Source organism: Rhipicephalus sanguineus, chromosome 8 (genome assembly GCF_013339695.2).
Source record: "Rhipicephalus sanguineus isolate Rsan-2018 chromosome 8, BIME_Rsan_1.4, whole genome shotgun sequence".
Taxonomy (NCBI): domain Eukaryota; kingdom Metazoa; phylum Arthropoda; class Arachnida; order Ixodida; family Ixodidae; genus Rhipicephalus; species Rhipicephalus sanguineus.
Window position 1 is genome coordinate 54,170,610 of NC_051183.1, and position 16,383 is coordinate 54,186,992.

Below are 16,383 nucleotides of genomic sequence, written 5' to 3' on the forward strand. Positions count from 1 at the left end.
GTGCGGCGCGCTTTTGTTGTCGCCTGCTGAAAGCGTGCATGCAGTACACTTGACGCTACCCCAAATGCGCTATCGAGCACATAGCTAAAGGCGCTTATTGTGTTGTTCTCTTGACAGAGTAACACTAACCTACAGGAAGCTCTGCGGAAGCTTCAAAAGCTAAAAAAAGCAGACCCACAAAAAATTCGAAGCAGTAATCTGGTAAATCATATCACTGATCTTAAGCAAAGACCTGCTGCTACGTAACTACAATTCTTGTATAGTCACATTTTTATGCTTTTTCTTCTTTTTTTCAAATGTTTATGAAGTGAACCTAGTTTGCAGCACCTTTTCTTACGAAAGCTTCATATGTTCTTTGTTACTCGGGCTAGATAGGTCGTGTGGTATGTTAAAAGGCAGTGTAGTTTATACCTGGCAATAATCTTTAAAGGGACACTAAAGGCAAATAAAAATTTATGTCAGAGTGAAAGGTCAATGTTTGTGAACATCTCAAACGTCCATATTATCAATAGCAGTGCTCTAGTAATCGAGAAATTAAGGTAAGTGTAGGACATTATGTGCGCCACCAGTGGGACGTTTCGGAACGAGCCCTATGACGTCAAGTGTCCCGAGTATAAATTATCACTAGTATTCAAGCTACTTATGATAAAAAAAGAACATTCCGAGCATTGCAAAATGTAGTAAAATGCCGCTTGTGCGTTTCTGTTTGATTCATGGAAAAAAGTCACAGTTTCGCCGCAACGGCGAAGCAATGACTGTGATAGCAATAAAGTGGAATGTAACGCGAAGAACAGAAAGCAGCTCAAAATTGCCAGCGCGTCGCTCGAGACCAAAGGACACACGGAAAGAACGCACACAGGACGAGCGCGAACTATCATGTGTCACGGCTCGACACTTGAAGCGCAGTGCTCAAACATACAGCAGGACGCGCGAAGCAAACGAACACGTACACACAGGACGAGCGCGAACTAACTGTCACAGTTGTTACTTATTTCTGTTTGAACAGCATGCTCCTTTCGCAAATGCGGCCGCTGCAGCGAGCGAAGTGACCTTCGTGCGCTCTGTGACTTCAGCGTGGACATCGCGGGGAAAGCACCCCCTTCTTTCCTCGAGATAAGCGCACAAAGGCGACCACTCCCTGTAGGGCGAAGAGCAACGGCGTTCACAGGAGCGGGGCGACGATCTTTAAAGCGCACCACGCGCGCACATCGCGCCATCTATGTGGTGACTAAGAAAGCATGCTGAAGTAAATGGTGTATATAAATAGCTCGCAGTTAGCAGGCTGACAGACGGTACTGCTGATGGCCTAACCGTGTAACGCCGCGCGCTACGAAGCGAGAGGTCGCCCGTTCAATTCCGCGCGTTGGGAAGTTTTTCTGAAATATTTTTCTTTGTGGCTTTTATATATACAGGGTGTCCCAGCTATCTTTAGCCAAGGGTTAAAAAATAAAATATTAGAGGCAGGCGAGCGAAATCAGTTGCAAATTGCTGACAGCCACCTTGCGCACTACAGACAATTTTTTGTTTTTAACTAATTTGTTAACCCCTTAAGTGTTTTATTTTTTTGAAAATTACCTACCAAAAGTGCCTATTTTTTTTATTGCTGATTTCGAATCTGATTGTACTAAAAAGTAGCTAGTCGATGTTGAAAAAATATTTGTACCACATACTTAGTCAAATCAAAACACTGAATAACGCAAGGGGGCCTGTTGCAGCTCCTGCACCAAAAGCGTTTTCTTTCTCAACTTTTTTCCGTTTTCTCCTCGCTTCCGAGAGCAAATGAAGCACTTTTGAAGAAACTGCTGAATATATTCCATAAGGTCATCTGGCGATGACAAGTTGAAAGTCTTGCCTGGAATGGCCAAGAATGGAAAGCGAGGAGGCTTCACAGGAGGATTGTCCACATCACGCAGGATCCACTGGCGAGCACTCGCGATGTTCGCTTCCGAGCTGTTTTCATCATCACCGGAGGAGATGCTGAATTCACCACCATCGCTGTCTTCACTCCCAGACACAAGATAAACATCTGTATTTGAATCATCATCACTTGATGAAGATGACGAAAATGAAAAGCTTCTTTTTCGTGTTGACGAGCCAGCTATGCATGGGTGGCCGCCACCGCAAGCCATCTTTTCATACAAAAACCGCGCTCTTTCCACAGGAGAAAAATATAAATTGCCAAGTAAATGCTGCCATCTGGTGGATTACACGCAATCTAAGCTTAGAAGAGCGCCTCTTGTCCTGAACGCTAGAGGGGAGTACCTATTCCGCTAGGACGAGCTCTGCTCGTCCAAAGCACTTTGGGGACAGTTTGGGCAGGACGAGCTCTGCTCGTCCAAAGCAGTTAAGGGGTTAATTAGGATTGTTTAACCAAATTGCTAAATATTGACTTTAGGCAAGAAATGCTGCTTGCAAAGTTCGAGAGCGTCTTCAGAAACCCCAATTGCATTATTTGCGATAAAGAAAGTCTCACGTATACCTTTTTTCCAAGCTGCAAAGAAAGCCCGCGAAATACGAAAAGAACCACGTGACAAGCGCATTCGCGCGCCGCGAGAATACTGCCCTCAGCCGTGGTTTGAGCGAACGAAATCAGCTGCGGCCGCGACTCGCCAGCTCCCTTGCAGCAGTAGGCCGATAGGGCAGTGGTTTCTTGGCCCGTTGTCAGCCAGTTGGCACGCTGGCACGCGTGACGGTGCAAGTTGTAGCGAGCGCGGGCCAAGAAACCGCCGTTAACTTATCGGCCTACCGCTGCAACGAAGACGGCGAGTCCCGGTCACAGCTGATTTCGTTAGCTCAAACCACTGCTGAGGGCAGCATTCTCGCGGCGCGCGAATGCGCTTGTCACGTGGTTCTTTTTGTATTTCGCAGCTTTCTTTGCAGCTTGGAAAAAATGGTATACGTGAGACTTTCTTTATCGCAAATAATGCATTTGGGGTTTCGGAAGATGCTCTCGAACTTTGCAAGTCACATTTCTTGCCTAAAGTCAATATTTAGCAATTTAGTTAAATAATCCTAATTAACAAATTAGTTAATTACCAAACAAAAAAATTGTCTGTAGTGCGCAAGGTGACTGTCAGCAATTTGCAACTGATTTCACTCGCGTGCCACTAATATTGTATTTTTTAACCCTTGGCTAAAGATAGCTGGGGCACCCGGTATATATACACATATACATACATATAGGGTGCATGACGGCGGGGACGGGGATGGCAAAAATCAGCTGAGACTGTACATATAATTGCTATCGCAATAAAAAGAACTAGAGTACAGCGTGGTAGTTTCGTTATCGCGTACTGCTACGTGTGCCTTGCACGCTCATGAAAGTCGCTCTGACGGGAAGTTCAGCAAAATGCCGTGTCCATGTGATGTTGTGTATAGTGTCCTTCAGAGCAGAGACCACAGCATCGGCTGCCGGGCATTAAAGGCAGGCAGTGTTGGGCAAGTCAAATGCTATATCAGGAGGCCTTTTCAGGCACACGATTTAAAGTGCACTAACACTGTGCGGACCATTGAAACATGATTTTCATTCAAAATAAGCATTTCATTGGCAAAGAAGCACTGCGAGGTTTCAGGAATGCTATATCAACAGTCAGCATCAACTTAACATTTGCCTTCAGTGTCCCTTTTAAAAAAAAAAAACTTTCTCCAGATGCTGTTTCAGTGTTGTGTCTTCTAAGCTCATTAAACTATTTACTTGTCCCCCCAAGTTGCTGGAAGTTTGTTTTTTCAAGCTCTTAAGATGACATATTAAACGCCGCTAACTGCTCCAAAATTGAATATTTTGCTGCTCCAAAAACTGCCCCCAATTCAATTTCAGCCGTCTCATCCCTGTATAGGAAATTTGTATGATGAAGTAAACTTAGCTTCGAAATTTGGTGTCAGTACGCCTTTAAAGGGACACTAAAGAGAAAAACGATTTTTCTCGTAGTATTAGTAAATTACTGTTTCACAATACTTTTCGAAAAGAATGTGCGGGTAGCGACACCAACTTGAATTTTGCTCGCAAATTGCCGTGACGTCTTCAATTGTGAGGGCGTCTACTTATGGAAATAAACTTCAAACTTCAAAAACCCTAGAAAATGTGCTGGTAAGCACGGTATGTGCCTACATAGTTCCTAATCAGCAAAAATGAAGTGCACTGTCCATTGAGTGGGGCCAGGGACTTAACATTCTAAATTTCAGGAAATTCATTGAACCAGTGCCGCCAAAATACGAGAAAACGTGATACTTAAAATACCAAATGTCTTCCGATGTTCCTGTTTAAGTTATGCACTCGTATTTTAAGTATCATGAATCACCAACGCGCCCTATCAGCCATTTTAACGAAAAAAAAACACTTTAGTGTCTCTCGCCAGGGGGCTCGGAGTGTTGAGGTCAGTGAAGGGGAGCCAACAGGCTATGGTGTGCCCCTGGCTAATGCAAGACCGTGTGCACATCTCTGGTAGTGGGTTTCGTCGGTTTCTGATGATAAGCTTTGCAACTGTTTTTCTTTTTTTTCCTTTTTCCAGCGAGTTCCGATGAGATGTCCAGGGTGCAAGTTGACTACATGGTCATGCCAGGCTGGCAGACGTCGACGAGCGAGTGCCGGAAGTACTCCGACCTACCCGCCAATGCCCGCCGCTATGTTGAGACCGTCCAGGAGCTGCTAGGCGTCCCCTGTAAGTTGGCCCTCCAAAGCAGGCCCGTAGCCAAGATTTTTTTTTGGGCGGGGCCCACTTGCTCAAGGCCTTGACTATTTTAGAAAAACAGTATAACCTCACCAGAGCAGGATTGGCCACCCTGGTGTAGTACTTGGCCACTACCTCCCACATGAATACACCAATTAACCCTCGGCCCTCAGTCCCCAGCGGCTGCGAAGCAACTGACCAAGGCGGCGGTCAGACCTGCGACGCAGCAGAGGGTGCTAAGAATCTCTGGGTACGGACAGGCCGCCATTGGAATCTGAATTTGGCTACGTATAACGCTAGAACTTTATCTAGTGAGGCGAGTCTAGCTGTACTATTCGAGGAATTGGAGGGTGTTAAATGGGATGTAATAGGGCTCAGTGAGGTTAGGAGGCCACAGGAGGCTTATACAGTGCTGAAGAACGGACACGTCCTATGCTATCGTGGCTTAGCTGACAGAAGAGAACTAGGAGTGGGGTTCCTTATTCATAAAGATATAGCTGGCAATATAGAGGAATACTATAGCATTAATGAGAGGGTGATATGTATCGTAATTAAGTTTAATAAGAGGTACAAGATGAAGGTGGTACAGGCCTACGCGCCTACGTCCAGCCATGATGATCAAATGGTTGAACGCTTCTACGAAGACGTAGAATCAGCAATGAGTAAGGTAAAGACACAGTATACTGTACTGATGGGCGACTTTAATGCAAAGGTAGGCAAGAAGCAGGCTGGAGATCATGCAGTTGGGGAATATGGCATCGGCTCTAGAAACGCCAGAGGGGAGTTACTAGTAGAGTTTGCAGAACGCAATAATTTACGCATCTTGAATACCTTCTACAGAAAACGGGCTACTCGTAAGTGGACGTGGAGGAGTCCTAATGGCGAAACTAAAAATGAAATAGACTTCATAATGTGCGGCCACCCGGGCATTGTACAGGATGTGGAAGTAGTTAACAAGATCCGATGCAGTGACCATAGAATGGTAAGATCTAGAATTCAACTTGACGTGAGGAAGGAACGGCAGAAACTGATACGCAGGAAGCCGATTAATGAACTAGCTCTGAGAGGGAAAGTTGAGGAATTCAGAGTTTCGCTTCAGAATAGGTACGCGGCTTTAACCGAGGAAACCGACCTTAGCGTTGACGCAATGAATGATAATCTGACTAGTATCATCAAGGAGTGTGCAGTGGAAGTCGGGGGTACAGTTGTTAGACCGGACACTGGTAAGCTATCCCAAGAGACGAAAAACCTCATTAAGAAACGTCAAGCTATGAAAGCCTCAAATGCAACAGACAAAATAGAGCTGGCGGAGCTTTCGAAGTTAATCAATAGGCGTAAAGTAGCCGACATAAGAAAGTATAATACAGTCAAACCTCGTTAATACGTACCCGCTTTAAACGTACTAACGGTTAAAACGTAGTTGCGACAAATCCCCGACCGAGTCCCATAGAGCCCAATGCATTCGCTGACCGCTTAAGCCGTAGTGGTTCGCCCTATGCCTACCGGTTAGTGCGTACCCTGCGTACCGCGATAACTTTTTGTGCCATAAAATTTTACTGTGCCGCTCAGCTTCCCGACGCCAGAATGTGCCGCTCTTCGTCCTTTTTGAGAAGTGCGCAGATCAGTCGATCCCCGATTCCGACTTCCGCGCGATTGCGGCGACGCCTTTGCGGTTAAGCATCGGGAAAGAACGAAGGCGCGGTGGCGGCCACCGACGAACGCGCCGACATGACTTATCGCCGACAACCTTATCACAATAAGTATCTTCAGCTATCTCCTCGGGCACGCGTGCGGCGCAGCGCTACTTTTAAGCCTACTGCACGCTTTTATTAGGCGACAACCTGAACGCGCTGGGCCGCCGATCGCTGCCGCTTCGTTGTGCGCGGCCGTCTTCAAGGCTGAAGTTGAATTAATGGCACAAATGCTCGGGCAGGGTCGAAGAACTTCAGCAGCCATGTACGAACTAGCCCGACAGCAAACGCTACTAAGCCGTCATCAGGCGCACACCGCTTAAAGCGAAAGCAGATCGCTGTTGCGTAGTTAGCGTTGCGGGTCGCGGGCACCGAGAAACCTCGCTGCATTGACGCTATCACACTAAACGCACGTGTACGATACAGCAAGCGTAGCGCGGTTGTAACCATACTGCACGCTTTTATTAGGCGACCACCCAACGCGCCTCCGTCCGCTGCCAGGGCCGCTAGAGAATCGCGGAGTGCGCATCGCTTGCATGAAGCTCGTCATCGCTGCGTTAACCGAACAAGCTACTCGCCGCATCTGTGCACGATCTGGAGCGAAGTGGGTACGAACAACATTCCCGCGATAAGTGCGCGCGGGCGGCACAGCAAGCGACCCGGTAGTGACGGCGTGAGCCAAGTAGGCGACGCGCTGCACGCAACTAGCCGGGAGACGATCGGCTCCACGCGGCCGTACCGCGTTTCACTGGAACTGCGTCAGTTTTCGTTTAGTGGCAGATCGCGGTTAGACGCACACACATATACCGCGGAAATCACACTGTCCGTTCTGTCGCTATGTCGGTCACTGCGTTGACCGCGTGTCAGGGACCCTGCAATAGTTTCGAAATGCTCTTCGGCGTCGCCACTACACGTTATCGGGCGGTCGTGCGAGTGTGCCAGGATCTTTTCTCCACATTGGCAAAAAGAAAGAAAAGGCTTTGCGGTGGGTACTTTAGGCAATATTTGCTGTGTCACTCTATTTATTTGCAGGCGGCAATGGCGTACGCTAGGAGATGCAAATTTGTACTTGGTGTTTAATGCGTACTGCCGTTTAGTGCGTAGTTATGCCGCGTTCCCGGCAGGTACGTATTAACGAGGTTTCACTGTATGGAGAAAATTGAGCATGCTCTAAAGAACGGAAGAAGCCTCAAAGCTATGAAGACAAAACTGTGCATAGGCAAAAATCAGATGTATGCATTAAGGAATAAGGAAGGCAAGGTCACAAACAATATGGATAGAATAGTTGAGGTAGCGGAAGAGTTCTACAGAGATCTGTACAGCAGCCGAGCCATTCAGGATGATAACGTAAGAAGGAGTAATAGCGCAGAGGAATCTGACATCCCACCAGTATTGACAGGAGAAGTAAAGAAAGCCCTAAAGGGAATGCAAAGAGGCAAAGCAGCTGGTGAGGATCAGGTAACATCAGACCTGTTGAAAGACGGTGGAGAGATTATGTTAGAGAAACTGGCCACCCTGTATACGAAGTGCCTCTCGACGGGGAGGATACCAGAATCTTGGAAGAATGCCAACATCATCTTGATCCATAAGAAAGGGGACGTGAAAGACCTGAAAAATTACAGGCCCATAAGCTTACTGTCGGTTGTCTACAAGCTATTTACAAAAGTAATTGCTAACAGAATTAATACGACATTGGAGTTCAATCAACCAAGGGACCAGGCAGGATTTCGTACAGGATTCTCAACAATAGACCATATTCATACTATCAATCAGGTGATAGAGAAATGCGCGGAATACAACCAACCCCTATACATAGCCTTCATAGATTACGAGAAGGCATTTGATTCGGTGGAGACATAAGCAGTCATGCAGGCACTGCGGAATCAAGGCATCGACGAAGCCTATATAAACATAATGGAAGAAATCTACAGCGGATCCACAGCCACTATAGTCCTCCATAAAGAAAGCGACAGAATCCCAATAAAGAAGGGCGTACGGCAAGGAGACACGATCTCTCCAATGTTATTCACCGCGTGTTTACAGGAGGTTTTCAGGGCCCTAGATTGGGAAGAGCTAGGGATAAGAGTCAATGGAGAGTATCTCAGTAACCTACGATTCGCTGATGACATTGCATTGATGAGTAACGCGGGAGACGAATTGCAGCTCATGATTACTGAACTGGATACGGAAAGTAGAAGAGTAGGTCTGAAAATTAATATGCATAAAACTAAAGTAATGTGGAACAATCTTGGTAGAGAACAGCGCTTTGCGATAGGTGGCGAGACACTGGAAGTTGTAAAGGAGTACGTCTACTTAGGACAGGTAGTAACCGCGGAGCCGAACCATGAGAGTGAAATAACTAGAAGAATAAGGATGGGATGGGGCTCATTCGGCAAGCATTATCAAATCATGAATGGTAATCTACCACTATCCCTCAAGAGGAAGGTATATAACAGCTGCATCTTACCGGTACTTACCTACGGAGCAGAAACCTGGAGACTTACAAAGAGGGTTCAACTTAAATTGAGGACGACGCAGCGAGCGATGGAAAGGAAAATGATAGGTGTAACCTTAAGAGACAGGAAGAGAGCAGAGTGGGTCAGGGAACAAACGGGGGTTAATGACATCATAGTTGAAATCAAGAAGAAGAAATGGATATGGGCCGGGCACGTAGCACGTCGGCAGGATAACCGGTGGTCATTAAGGGTAACTGACTGGATTCCAAGAGATGGCAAACGCGTGAGGGGGAGACAGAAAATTAGGTGGGTAGATGAGATTAAGAAGTTTGCAGGTATTACGTGGCAGCAGAAAGCACAGGACCGGGTTGATTGGCGGAACATGGGAGAGGCCTTTGCCCTGCAGTGGGCGTAGACAGGCTGATGATGATGATGATGATAACCTCGTTACAACAGACCTTCATAGTGAACAGACCTTCAACAGACCTACATAGCTTTCTGCTTGAAGTCGTGGCTAGGCCTAACTACGCTCACGGCGCCCATGTATGAGACGAATCCGAAATTTGCGGGCAAGAACAGCGAAGAAGCCGCAGTGTGCTCTGTCGCAAGCAACGAATCACATTGCCCACTGGCTCCTCGAAACCGCAGATGGGCATTTACGCTTCGGCAGCGTACCCCCCTGCCAAGCTCACCGTGCAGCGACTAGCAATTTCGCGCGTCAGCACTCCGAAACGCAAGACCAAGCATGCTGTGTGCCGATTTTTTGTTGCTGCGGCTAGGCATAACTGATTATTGACAGACCGGAGATCGGTGGCCTTTGTTCTTAAATCGGTACGTCGATATCCGGCACGCTGTCCCCATCCCAAAAGTATGCCAAGTGATGTTTGAACTCGGAAGTTATTGAATTTGGAATGTCCGTGGTAGAAAAGTCCGCTCTAAAGGGCTCCTGACCACCTTGCTGGCCTCACATTTTAGTCAATTATATCCGAATGTCCGTTGTGCCAGAATCCGTTGTAAACGAAGCTCAATCAATGGAACAGATAGGGAGGTTCGCATAATGCTGCAAATTAGTCTGTAGTATCCGAGTCTGTAGTATCCTGTTGTAAGCAGATCCGTTGTAACGAGTTTATACTGTGTTTTAGTTGTTTATTTTCGGTAACCCCCCCCCCAGCTCTAAAAGCTTGCAGTACATTTGACTGGCCCCTACTGCACTCTATGACACCAGTAACATAACCAGTGAAAGTGCAACACTTTCATATACAAAAAAAAAGAATATATCGTCATCAAATCAATGGTCACGTTTCTTCTGCTTTATTTCAGTCAAATGGATCGGCGTTGGAAAATCTCGTGCGGCCATCATCACGATTCCTTGATGAGTTGATGAGCGGCCTGAGACAAGAAGACGGCGCAGCACACGCGTGTGTTGTCGACAGAGAACTTTGTAAACTTAAAAGAGCCGAGCTGTTTTATTTTTTTCCTCGTTTTACCTCTTCTCGTTTTTAATTCATTGTTGTTTTTAAAAAAAAACGAACACGTCCAGTCGTTGTTATTCACCGGCCATCGTTGATAGGAGTTGCCGCTTGTTCAGGTCAGCCACTTCGACGGCAAGTTGCATTTGACAAACGACGTCCGCACTTTTCACAGCTGAGAGAAAGGGCACTCTGATGCATTTGTGTGGTGCCTGTTTTATTGCAGCCACTTGTTGACGCATTGAATCAAGAGCAGTGTTAAACTTTTCCGTGGTCTAGCACATGGCAGGGACGAGTGGAGTTAACATAGTGTGGCATGCACTCTAGAAGCGGTTTGCATTCTTTGATGGGCATTTTTAGTCCCGCAACAACAACCATCATCTGGCTCGCTTGTGTTTTGTTTCTTTAAAGCACGGCGTTCGCCACTTTTCTGTTTTGAAAAATGTTACCTGTTGACGTGCTCGTCATTGGTAACTTGGAAAAAAACTGGCGCGAAGTGGTAACACGTGGAAAGGCATGCTAGATAGGTGAAGGTTATTGTTGAGCGTTGTTATAGTAATACAGGTAAATCTTAGTTTAACGAAGTTAAGGGGACCATAAATTGTGAAATCGGGAACGTCAGTAAATTTTTAAATCTGAAAAAACATTGTGCGCGTTACGTAGTTTGCATATAGACTTATCACAGACAGTGAAACCACTGTTCTTCACAGGAGAAGTGAACTCCATTGTTAAGCAGTACGCAAGTTAACGATGACAAAGCACCTCTCCTTAATTAATCGATTGCATTCATCACTTGAATTGAAGCCTGGCATACCCTATCTTTTCCCGCCTTTTACACCCGTTTCCTCAAAACCATATGCTAGACGTCCGCTTCACTGCGTCCCTTAAGGGCTTTCAGTAATTGCGCTGTACAAATATACGTGCAGGAATTGAAACCGCTTTGTTAAAACAACAATGCTAAATTTGGCTTTGTTAAATCAAGGTTTAACTGTATAAGGTTGTGGCTAACATCTGCTTCTATATTCAAGGGTGGACATAAGCCTTCTGATAACAGCCAGGTGTTATGCTCAAGAGGCTACATAAAAACATTTCCTTATTGGCTGCTTGCTGTTCCTAAAGGGGTATTCAGACGGAGGAGAAATGCTCGGGGGGTAAAGGCGGAGCCTAGTGACGTCAACTCGCGAGGAGAAGTCGCCACAAATGCCCCCCACTCACACGGACGGGGCGAACGGAGGGGGAGACCAGTGTTACCAGACTACTCCTGTGGCTTGTACCGCCCGTTTCACCAGCTGCCGACGACGATGACCCCAGCTACAGATGACCCCAACTGCAGACTGGACACCCACTGCCGCTCTCTGCAGGAGCAAGTGCAACAATGTGGCCAAACAAGAGCCAGAAATTCCGCCACATCCCCCACCGCCGGGGGATTGTTTGTCCTTTCGGGGAAAACGTCCCCGCCGAGGAGGCGCGGGGGGGTCACGCCCACTCGCTAATCCGTGACGTCGTGGTCACGTGATCCGCAACCCCCCCGTCTCCCCCGAGCATTCCTCCCCCGTCTGAATACCCCTTTAAGTGGGCTCAAGTGATTAAAATAAAAAATGATCGTCACTGGACATGTGAGAACCTATGTAAACACTTGCCTAGATGACGTTTCGTAAATGTTGTTTCAAGTAGATTCAAAAATTACACTCGCGACTTCAGAATGTTTGTTTATATTTGTACCAAAATGAAATCAGTTATTCTTTTAATGGTTAGAAATGTTAGGGAAGAGAAGCACTCGCTTTAATGAGAAATTGGAATACATGTGGCTTTTTTTACGCAATGGGAAATGGCAAATCGAAATTCCCTTATGTAGCTCAAAACAGGCATGCCGAAATGAACTCTGAATAATGAACTTTCCTGGTGTGGTTGTGCATTTTATGGGAAGGGAGCACCAATTAATGTTAACTGCGACATATTTTGCTAATAATTAGCTGCTGTCCCATCTCTCTCTGCAACTGAATCGTAATCATTACAGGATCTCTAAACTTTGTACTTAAGAGTGAGTGCTTGTTGGGGAGTTTTAGTGAATCGCTGTTGTTACCACTCCAGCCACCTGCACACACAGAGCGTGCTATCTAATTTGTGCTGAGTGTGCGTCGCGCTTACGTCGCCGCATAGCTCGCACTTGCAGATTTGGCAGTGTGCCTAAGTGGTAGCTGTAGAACATTAGCAGTTTGCTAAAACTCTCTAAAATTGTTTGTGAATACCTGTGCCGCGTAAAGTCGTATTGCACAGAGAACATAATTATGCTGCATTTGTGGTGTCACCACTTAAGGTCTACGACATTAGTGGTGAATGTACGCTCTTGATGGTGTCAACAGCCTTGCCACAATTTCCTCACTGTGCTGTATGAATTTAGGAGGACAGTTCTTTGCGCAAGTTGGTGATACAAGTTGAAGCTGTAAAACTGCACAGAAGAGAAAGACAACAAACGTTGTCTTTTACATTGTCAAGCTTTAACGTTGTAGGAATGCACCGACAAGATAGTCAGCAAATCAGGGTATTTCTTGCAAAACTTGTCTTGCATTACATGGGGTTGCAAGTGTTGGCTCACGTACAACAAATCCACTACGCCTCTACTGTGGTTTTGGCTTCACCCTTTTATTTAAATACACAGTTTCAGCAGAGGGTGGGCTCCATCAACAAAAAGAAATGGGATTAGGTACTGGTAGGCGTCGAAGAGCCTCCCTCTTGTGACATCAATATGGCATGATGAGGAAACAATTTTCGCGTCAACAGCGATTTGTAGACAGCACAAACTTGTGTTGTTCTGTCACTCTATGGGCTCAATATCTTGCAAGGATGGTGAAATTCTTGGCAAGCCTGGAAGCCTGCGTCGGAATCAAAAAAACATCGTTACGAGTGTAGTACTGCCACATGCCGAATTACTCTCGCCAAGATGTGAAAGAGTCGCGTGTTTGCCAAGATGAAAGTGTGGATGTCCGCCGCAAAACTGTGATGTTGCTGCACTGAGATGGGCCTGGGAAACTCCTGCATAGTCATTTGCGCACATTCATTCCTTGTACAGGGTGTTTCAGCAACAACTGTCCAAGACGGAGGGGCTCCGTGCTGACAATTTTTTAAAAAATGCTGTTCTTGCTGGCAAGAGTTCACAGCAAAGGAGTTGGTAACTAAACTTTAAAATTGCTTATTTTATTGTGCGTCTTGTTACTGAATTCAAATTAGTTGTTAAAATGAATTGCTGCTTCATGTAGCCTCTCGCTTGCTCTGCTCAAGAAAGGCTTTGTGGGGAAAAACTAATGTAATGCCAGTTAATTTTCCAAGCCTGCAAGATGTCAAAACTGGTGTTGGGATCGGACAGATTCTTGTCAAGTGGACGTGCTCTTAACTTTGTACTTTGCCAAACAGTAATTTCTTCATTACATTGAGAAAAATTATATTTGTACAAAAGAAGTAACCAGGTATTCTGTGAAAACTTATAGTAAATTGTACAATTGCTTTGCTGAACTATGCACAACTGAAAGCTCACTCAAGCATATAAAAAATTGGGCTGTGCTTTAAGTTTGCTATGTTTAAATGGAATTTTGAAGATATCAAGCTTGCCAGAGCTTATATGGTGCAATCGACTTTGGAAGATTAAAGTAATGATTCAGGTTTAGTGAAATATCGTTATTGAAAAGTAGTAAATTTAGTTTCCTATGTCTGTGACATCCACAAACTCGAGCCAGCAGAAATTGCGTATTCTCCATTCTGTGTCCCCGACGACTGTCGACAGTTGCTGGAACAACCGGTATCTCCCTCCGGAAGCGTTTCGTTAGTACGTCGTTTGCACTTCGCCTTTAGCGCGTAGCATCCGTGTACAGGCCAGAGCCCAAGCGGAAAACCCTATTTTCGAAGTTGTGTGCTGAGCTTTGTGAATGGTTATATGCAATGCTTGTTGTAATCTTAGCTGCGAACTACTAGCTGTGATGGTTGCCCTTGTTTTGTTGTTATGCCTGCGTACAAACAGTTACAGTTTTGATGTCATCTTTTCTTTTACTTTTTTGTGCATTTAGAAGTGAGCAAGTCAGGCTTGCAATGGGTTCTCCTTGATGGAGGGGAAGGGGTTGGGGAGGTATTCTGTAAAGCCTCAGTCATGATGCTTGAAAACTTATGTGTATATAAAAGCTGTTCTTTTATGTGACATGCGAAGTGTTGGTGCGATTTCAAAGAGCCATCGAAAGCTGGCATTCCTGATGCTGGCAGTGCACCTTTTCCTCTAACTGACACCTCTGTGCAGGTTTAATTTCCAAACATAGCAGCTGCATTTTAGCGAGGCTGAAATGCAACCAGCTTGCTGAGCTGAGCGGCTTAGGGAAGTTGAACACTCCAAGTTTTTAATGTCTTAATGATTTAAAGCCTACGTATAAAAATCTAGCAGAACCCATCCGTGAAGATTGTCCAACTCAGTTATGCAAGAGGCGTTTGTACAGCATACGCTAATTTCCATTATAACTGCTTAAAGTGAACCTGAAACGGTTTTGTACAAACACATTGAGCCACTAGAGCAAGTCTTAATAATCAGCAGGCCAATTTAAGCTCTTTGTAAACTTTGCAACTTATTACAAGGCTTTAAGTCTGCAAATCACAACAGGTTGCAGCAGCTCAGCCAAACGAAGCTTCAACTGCTCACTTCCATGAAGGTGCAGTATGGATGTGCAACGTAACACCGGCGACCGGTCTGATTAGATGTCCATGCTTATACGTCACTGACAGTTTTCCAACGAATTTGAATAATGTTTGTAATATTTGAAACACTTTTTAATTTGTTGAAAAAAAAACAATAACGTAAAGAGAATACACAAACTCAGTTTACTACTAGACTTGGGGACTTGGAGTGAACAGCGAGCGACGTCTGCCTGTGTTACAATGGGCTCTGTGTTGATGTCAGCTGCATGGCACTGTTTATCTCAAGGTTCATTTTCTCGGACACTGTGAATCACCCACGCCGCGTTCCCGTATGCAAATCTAGCGATTCATGACATGTCAAGCTGCAACATCATGTGCAAGGCAACTGGCGAGCGCAGTCTTTTCAGCTCATCGGTGCAGCGAACGTCAAGCACTCGCTGTCCGATCAAAGCCAAGATCCACGCCCATGGCCCCGAAACACCAAAGTGCCCGTATTTACACTTATCAGTGATTGTTCTCAAATATTCAAGAGCGAAGCTGTCTGTAGCTAGGATCTGGGATTTTGCAGCGTCCACGTGGAAAAAGCTCTAACTAGTGAAAGAGCCAACGACAAAAACAAGCACGTGTTTCTGCTCGCGTCAGAAATCGGTTAGCCAAAGCCGTGAGATAAGCTATACAGACGCAGATATACCTAGCGTCAAAACGTGTCGCATGGCTATGCATGGCGTGTCGCATGCATAGCCATGAAGGTGCATGATGCACCTCAACGCATCGTCCCGGAGCCTTTGGCAGTATATTGTCACGGGGTCGTGACATCGACGAAGGCAGCAGTCGGCGTGTCCAAGATTGAACTCTATATTTGGCCTAACTTGTGGCCGGGAAACGTGAAGTCAAACTACAGCGACAACACATAGCGGCGAACAGAGCGTCGACCGTCGATAAAACCGAACATAGCTGGGAGCCTGGGATGCGCCGTCTTTTATACATCACGCATCGAACTTTCCGGCCTTATTGGTGGTCGCGCAAGCTCTGAATGATCTACTACAATCTGGAATCTTCCCAGACATTCTGGTGCGCTTTGCGCAAGGTAGCAGCCACAGGCGTGCGCAGGGTTGCTCATGGAGACGCAACTGAAGAAGCGCAAGCATATACAAATTGTTGATTACTTATCGTTTTGATTGCGCTGACTCTGTCATGCATGTAAACGTGTTTTAGAGCATAAATAGCGTCACATATTTCGACATTAAGGCTCACTGCTGACATGAATGCATGTCGGCGCTTGTTTCTGGCCAGGGGCGTAGCCAGAAATTTTTTCCGGGGGGGGTGGGGGGTTCAGCCATACTTTATGTATGTTCGTGCGTGCGTTTGTATGTGTACGTGTATACATACGCAAGCAAAACTGAAAAATTTCGGGGGGGGTTTGAACCCC

At 45.9% G+C, this 16,383-nt stretch overlaps 1 protein-coding gene across 1 annotated transcript in view; it reads left to right on the forward strand.

Annotated features, from left to right (window-relative positions):
• Positions 1-11,405, forward strand: part of LOC119401911 (adenylosuccinate synthetase) — a 47,781-nt gene extending 36,376 nt beyond the window's left edge. Inside the window, exons 12-13 of the mRNA XM_037668924.2 lie at positions 4,509-4,658; positions 10,135-11,405. Coding sequence (XP_037524852.1) covers positions 4,509-4,658; positions 10,135-10,187 — 203 coding nt within the window. The 3' untranslated portion in view covers positions 10,188-11,405. The remainder of the gene's footprint in view (positions 1-4,508; positions 4,659-10,134) is intronic.
• Positions 11,406-16,383: the final 4,978 nt, after the last annotated feature.